The 7,692-nt window shown below is 42.7% G+C and overlaps 2 protein-coding genes across 2 annotated transcripts in view; one reads left to right on the top strand and one right to left on the bottom strand.

The window, feature by feature from the left end:
• Positions 1-7,692, top strand: part of cUnh8orf34 (chromosome Un C8orf34 homolog) — a gene marked incomplete at both ends in the record, with an annotated part of 268,122 nt that overhangs the window by 1,860 nt on the left and 258,570 nt on the right.
• On the bottom strand, positions 3,104-4,147 carry LOC311238410 (nudC domain-containing protein 3-like; the record flags this gene model as incomplete). The annotated part of the gene is made up of 1 exon (XM_084326464.1): positions 3,104-4,147. One exon carries the CDS (start codon positions 4,145-4,147, stop codon positions 3,104-3,106), a length of 1,044 nt encoding a protein of 347 aa, XP_084182590.1.

The following is a 7,692-nucleotide window of genomic DNA, read 5'->3' as shown; positions in this document are numbered from 1 at the left end:
AATCACTTAGCAGTTAGCATGTCGCCTGTCCTTTCTCCTGGCAGTGTCCCAGGCCATGTAATAACCTAGTGCATTAGTTAAGCCTGCCACAGCTTTGAAATACATCATAGAGCCTAGTCTTTTTTTGTGTTTGTGTATGAGCTATGGTTTCCTTGTCGTGTATCATGTTCTGTATTAGATATGTGATATTCGATTTAATAGATATTCGATTACTTTATCTGTTACAAAGCTACAATAATACTTGAAGTATTACAAGAGGGCATCGGTTTGTGTTTTATTTATGTTATGTTGTGCTCTGTCTGTATTAGATACACATTATCTTTCGTCACAGATCCACAAGATAATTGAAATGCATGCGGTGGTTAGTGTATAATGTTATTGTTTTGTCATTGCCACATGGTGCCTCATATAGGAAATTGCCTGCTCATGATCTCAACACTAGCGCTATAGGAGAGAGAGAGAGAGAGAGAGAGTCTTTATCTCTAGCTGCACTGCAGGCTACTCTTATAATGGAAACAGTAGGTGAAAATGGAACATGCTTTACCTTCATTGGCATATACCATGATATCATAATACTCTCCCTCTCCACTGTGTATTCTGCCAATCACAGCTGCCATTTACAGTAAGGTCAAACAGCATTCTGCTGGAACAGGGAAATGGTGGGAGTGTGATGGAATTTCTGTATAATGAGGTGGTTGTGCTGAAATAATGATGTAATGATGTGGTGGGGCTGAAATAATGATGTAATGATGTGGTGGTGCTGAAATGATGATGTAATGATGTGGTGGGCTGAAATGATGATGTGAAACGTGGGGGATTTTATGGGGGCGGGGAATTGTTACAAAGTGGTGTCATGGTTTGCGATGAGACTGGAGCTTTTATCTGCTGATTTCAACGGCTTCATCTTCAGCCAATCAAACCCTATTCAGACGTGAAGCAGTCCCTCTCCACTCGTCATAATTAGTCACCCGCTGATGTTCACTTTATATGCAGAGGTCCGTCTGCATTTGGTTATTATTTCTTTGATTACATTTTGTGGCGAGGCCATTTTATTCATTGTTATGCCTGTTAGATACTTCTAATCATTTGAAGTGTTAATGGCATATATCATACCTATGAGCACACAACCTCTACAGTCTTTAACTAGGAATGTATAAAACACTTAACTCCAACTGTAGATGATGAGGTTTTGACATGGTTTTCACCCACATATATGTAATAGGGATGAGTTAGAATATTCACATTTTACGAATAGTCAATGCCAGTCTCTACATTCGATTTGCATGTCAGAGTCTAATATTTTTTTTCTATAATTAAATAATATATTTAAATTATTATTATTATTATTATTATTATTATTATTATTATTATATTATTATTATTATTATTATTATTATTATTATTATTATTATTATTATTATTATTATTATTATTATTATTATTATTATTATTATTATTATTATTATTATTATTATTATTATTATTATTATTATTTTGTAATACTTTTTTTTTAATTGAAGCAAACCATTCTTATTTAATTCCTTTTTATATTTAGAGGCAGCCTAATTTTCATAGCCTAATGAAAGGCCCTAATTGATCTAAAAGCTGCACATGCTACTGTTTCTGTTTGTTTATTAAAACCGGTTGATAGGCCAATGCAATGCTGTTATTATAGGCTACGATGGTGAATGGTGTCATTTTGATTTATTGTCGGTCAGCTGAGCCGATCAACGTTCTGAAGGATTATCTGAACTTCAGATTCTGAAGTGCCTATTTATGTGCAATACCCTTTGATTTTAATGATCCATTCTTTTTTATTTTTTTTTATTGATCTTTTTCCCCCTCCATTTTCCTCCGATTTTCTCCCATCCCAATGTTAGTCGTTATGCCAATTCCCAATCCCCTTCCTGGTCGCTGCGCACTTACCCCCCACAGTCGGTCTGGGAGAGTGGAGGCTATCAAGTTTCTTTAATAGTTATCATACAGAAGTACAGAATACTTTCATACAAAATGCTTCTTACTGTTACGCTCCAGAGACTGTGCTAGACAAGATAGTATCAAATAACATAGTATAGCATGTAATTTAGAAGTAGAAAATGAGGTCACAGTGTTCAGTATAGACATATGTACAATGTTCGATGCAGAATAGACGTAACTGAGTTACCATATAATATACAATACTATGCAGTGTACTAATGTACAATACTATATAGTGCAAAGCAGAAATGGGATGAGGTACAATTTAGGTACAATTTACAGTAAGGTGTACGAGTTGCAGTGCAATCCTTCATCAATAAATATAAAGTGTGGGGAGTGGGTGCTACAGTGTGTTTGTTTAAAGTGAGTGTGTGCTATAAAGTGTGTGGAGTGGGTGCTACAGTGTGTTTGTTTAAAGTGAGTGTGTGCTATAAAGTGTGTGGAGTGGGTGCTACAGTGCTTCCTCCGACACACGTCTAGCCAATCAACCGCTTCTTTTCACCTGGCAGCGCGGATTCTCATTGAGAGGGCGTAGCGTGTGGAAGGATCACACTATCCCACTCAAGTCCTATCCGCGCTTAGCAGGCGCCCCGACCAAACTGTAGGAGTCGCTGTTTACAAGTTGCCTGGTTTAGTCCCGCCAGGCTCGAAACGGACCCTCTGCGCGTGACAACGTTGGGACTTGTTGTCATGTTTTCTGACCTTCTCTCTGTCTGGATAGTACACAAGATAAGCTGGGCTGTTCTTGTCGTAGCCAATAAAAAGACCCTGCTCACATCTGGAATCTAACTTCCCTTTCTCTTGTGTGTATAAGGCAAAACTTATAAAAAAAGACTTTCGGCTTTTTTACATAAGGGTCCTTCATTTTCAATTCATCAAAACATTAAAGACATACAAATATACAGTAGTTTCATAAATTTGTTTATTGTTTGGGGAAAAAAGGAAAAACATCGTGATGTGTATCGTGTATCGCCGAAAGGTCAGAAAATATTGTGATATCATATTTAGGCCATATCGCCCAGCCCTAATTGGCAGGTACATTTTGGCTGCACTCGTCGACAGTCCTGCGATCGTCCCGTCATCCGCCGCTCGGCTCGTTGGTCATCGGGGCGTCTGAACCGGAGTTTCAGAACTGCACGGCGCTGGGTGGGATGTCGAACATGGACGGATCGAGCTGCTGTCCTTTGAACGGCGAGCCCTCTGCGTCCCAACCCTTCTTCAGCATCTCGTTCTTCATCTCGTGGCTCTGTGGCTTGCCCTGGAGCTTCTGGTGGTAGTCGAAGGTCAGTTTGTCCAGAAGGGCGTGTTCCTCCTCGTCCAACGTTGCCCTGCTGCGCTCCCTTTTGATCTGGTTCAAATCGATCTCCTTCTCCCCCTTCAACACCGCGTTCCACCAGACCTCCCCGCACTTACTGAGCGACAGGTCCACCCAGCGTCCAGGCTCCAGGCTCCACAGAGAGTTCTCCTTGTTGATCTTGTGAGAGAGTTCTCCCTCCATGAGGACCTGCTCTGCAGCGCCCTCCGTCAGAGACACACACACACTGCTGCTCTGCATGCTGACACACACCTGTCGGCCCTTGACGATGTTTTTGGGGACGTGGACACGGATCTCGACATCAGTGTAGTCCTGAGACCAGGTGTAGTTCTCCCGGACCGCTCCATTGTAACTCTCTGGGTTCTCCTGGAACTGGGCCTGATTTGCTGGTTTTGTACTGGCTGCTGCTGCAGACGCCTGGCCTCGTGGCTCAGAGTCACCGGCCGCCCGGTTGGAGACGGACGCGGCCGCCGCAGCATCCGAAGGTGAGCTCTGCGTCTGGGCAGCCTCCTCCTGCGGCTCCGCCTGGATCTCCAGCTCCTGCTCCGCGGGGGGCACAGCTCTGGCCTCCTCTCTGGCCTCCTCCTCTCTCTGCTGAAGCTCCTTCAGCTTCCCGTCTTGGTCCTGCTCCGCCACGCGTTCAAACAGTCGGAACGTCTTTAGGACCATTTTCTCTGCCACTCCTGGAGGAAACCCCATGCGGTCGCTGGGAGCCGCCAGCAGGCGGTAGAAGTCGGTCTTGCGGTACAGAAAACCGAAGTAAACCTGCAGAAAGTTCTGTACGTTCCCGACATGCTGCAGGATGCCTAGCAATGCGTTGTCATACATCTCGGTCATTTCCAGTGGCGACGCCATTATTGTCGGTGCTGCTAACAATGAGATTAATAATTGATAATTGTGTGGGTGATGCCTGTGCACCGCCGGCCAACGGGAGAGGGTCTGTATTGTCTCTGTATTGTCTCTTTCCACAGCAAAACGGTCGGCAAGGCACCTTGGTTGAGAAATGCAGGCTTCAATCTATGTTGTTTAGTCTATCTGTTCAGTCCTGTTTCAAGATGCACAATGAGAGAATTGTTGAATATATATAGACAAATTACATGTTCTAGAATGTTTGATTATGACATCACAAATGTTCTAGAATGTTCTATTATGACATCACAAATGTTCTAGAATGTTTGTGACATCATACTGTGGCATCACAAATGTTCTAGAATGGTCTATTATGACATCATACTGTGACATCACAAATGTTCTAGAATGTTTGATTATGAGATCATACTGTGACATCACAAATGTTCTAGAATTGTTCTATTATGACATCATACTGTGATATCACAAATGTTCTAGAATGGTCTATTATGACATCATACTGTGACATCACAACGGAACATGTTTGAGTGACATTTGATTAATATAAATAATATGTTTGGTAAGGCTGTCCCCGAAGCCTGTTTTTGGGACCCAAACCTTGTCAGGGTTCCTCGAACGGACGTTCGAACCTTCATTTTTAATAAAATAATAATAAAAAAAAAAAGAAAACACAAATTCTTTTTTTCCACATCATCAAACCAAATCCCCCTCAATCATACTCAAACCAAACCCTCGTTTTCAATGAAAACATTTTAATAAAGAAAATAGACAATTAGACAAATAGACAAAAAATAGACAATTCCGCGCGGGGAAATTGTGAAAGTGTGGGTGATGCCTGTGCACCGCCGGCCAACGGGAGAGGGTCTGTATTGTCTCTCTGACAAACGGTTCAAAAGATACAAAAAGGGGGCGCAGCCTAAGGACGTGGTCAATATAGACCAATGAAAGAGGATATCCCAATGAAAGAGGATTAAAGTATTTCTATTCTATTTCTATTCTATTTAGGGTGACCAGATCCCAATAAAACAAATGTGGGACAAATGGTATGTTTGTGAGGGACAATGTGGGACGCCCTCCCCAGTGCAGCCCCCCCCCCCCTTTTTTTGGTGGACTGTCCCTGTCCCCTCCATCAAGGCTCATCCGCCACTGTCCTCATTAAAATGACCACAAGCCTAATATGTTTTGCCCTTATTCATTTATTTTATTTTCCTTTAGTCTCTAATGGGTGTTAAGTACTCAAAATAAATAAAATTACCACCCAGACTTACAATCACTTATGATTATAGGTCTGGACCCCCAGTCTTATCACACACATGCACACGCACGCACGCACACACACACACGCACACACACACACACACACACACACACACACACACACACACACACACACACACACACACACACACACACACACACACACACACACACACACACACACACACACACACACACACACACACACACACACACACACACACACACACACACACACACACACACACACACACACACACACACACACACACACATAATGACCACCCAGACTATGCATAATAATGACCAACCTCACAACGCTTTTTCACTGCCTGGTATGGAAACAGCACGGCACAGGACAAGAAGGCCCTACAGAGAGTGGTGCGCTCAGCCGAGCATACCACGGGTATTGCACTACCACTCCTGCAGGTTCTATACAACAAGAGGTGCAAATCCAGAGCCTGCAGAATAATGAAAGACCCCCACCACCCCAACAACAGCCTGTTCATGCTGCTCAGGTCAGGCAGACGCCTGCGAACACCAGCTGCTAGGACAGAGAGACTTCGGCTCAGCTTCTTCCCCCAGGCCATCAGAGCCCTGAACACTGAACTCTCCACACACAAGCACACATGAGCATCACATGAACATCTCTGTATGTCTTGCACATTACGAGAGGTGACAATAAAGCCGACTTTGACTTTTGACAAAAGTAACTCACCAAAACAACTCAGAAGTCCAGGGATTCATACTGGCACTGCAGTGACGAGAGCAGGAACCGTAATGGCACAATAATAAAGAATATGATTATCTTCCACCTGCACTGATTTGTACAGGGGGGTGGTTACCGGTTACACGAACGGCTACTCGCATCTTTTTTATTGTCAAGTCAAGTCAAGTCAAGAGTTTTAATTGTCACGGCATACAAGTATACTATGAAATGCGGGGGGTCTTGACCACAGCGATTGTGCATAATACAATAGTAATATATAATAAGAATCCAATAGAACGACATTGTGCAATAAAACAAGTAAACAAAGTAGGGCATATCGGTATATGTACATGAGTTATTTACAGAGCATGGTAGTACATGCTAGGTCCTGTGGTAATGCAATACACTGTTAGCTACGGATGAGGCACTGGGTCTTTATGTACACTGCTATACAATGGTATATTATACAATCTCAAGTTACACTCAGCGGTTCCCAAACTTTTTTGGCCGTGCACCCCCTGTCACCTCCCGACCTAGCTGATGCACCCCCCAATGGGTTTCTGTTAGAAAAAATTGTTGCTGGTCTCCGTGCACAGATTTAATTTTTTATTTTATCTCTTCCCACGGCGACTATGGATAGGGAATTTCTTTATTTAATTAAAATGTTCACGACAACATGGATGCATGTACTCTGCCAGCATGTTTAATATCCATAATACTAAAGGTTTGACTGTAGGAGACGGGAAATCACGACCAAAGAGAGTGAAGTTTCTTTGACCACACATCAGTGTGCATCATTTAATAGCATAACCATGGATACCACAACAAACCAAGTGAAGCGTTAATATGGCCGCTCTAGATACCCCGGATGCCCCGTGTCCTTAAAGTGACAGTGTAGGTGGATTATGTCCCGTCCAGGTAAGTGCCCATGTAAGTGCCCACTACATATGTCCCCCCAGAATTCACCCTACTAACTCACAAAACGGGTCGGTAGACGGACCTCCCGACCATAACGGCTCCGAACAACTGGAGCCGGCATATGAGCTACCGTGGGACCCCCTGGGGCCTTGCAGTGGCGGGGAGGGCAAGGGGCAAGGTGCCTAATGGGCGGTGAGCAGTGATGCCACAGATTACTTGTAAAAGTAATCCGATTACTGATTACTGATTACTCCTTTAAAAAGTAATCTTAGTTACTTTACTGATTACTTTATTATCAGAGTAACTTAGTTACTTTGAAAGTAACTAGGTTACGAAGTCGTCGTCCCTGCTGCTGCCACAACATAAGAATGACAAAAACAATTTAGTAAAATGTACTCAGTTTGAGTAAAATGTACTAATAGGGCAGGTAGGCCTATCTTGCTATCTATAGATCTATAGATTTCACAAAAGATAAATGGTCAATAACACCACATGTAGGCTGATATGTAGCCTACCTTTGAGGCCTGCCCCATTCAGATATGGTTCTACGTTATTATTATTTATTATTGTGTGAATGAATGAATGAATGAATGAATGAATGAATGAATGAATGAATGAATGAATGAATGAATGAATGAATGAATGA

The sequence above is a fragment of the Notolepis coatsorum genome (genome assembly GCF_963971535.1).
Source record: "Notolepis coatsorum genome assembly, chromosome: 12".
Classification (NCBI taxonomy): Eukaryota; Metazoa; Chordata; class Actinopteri; order Aulopiformes; family Paralepididae; genus Notolepis; species Notolepis coatsorum.
The sequence above is the reverse complement of the archived record's forward strand: the minus strand, read 5'-3'. Positions and strand labels throughout refer to the sequence as shown.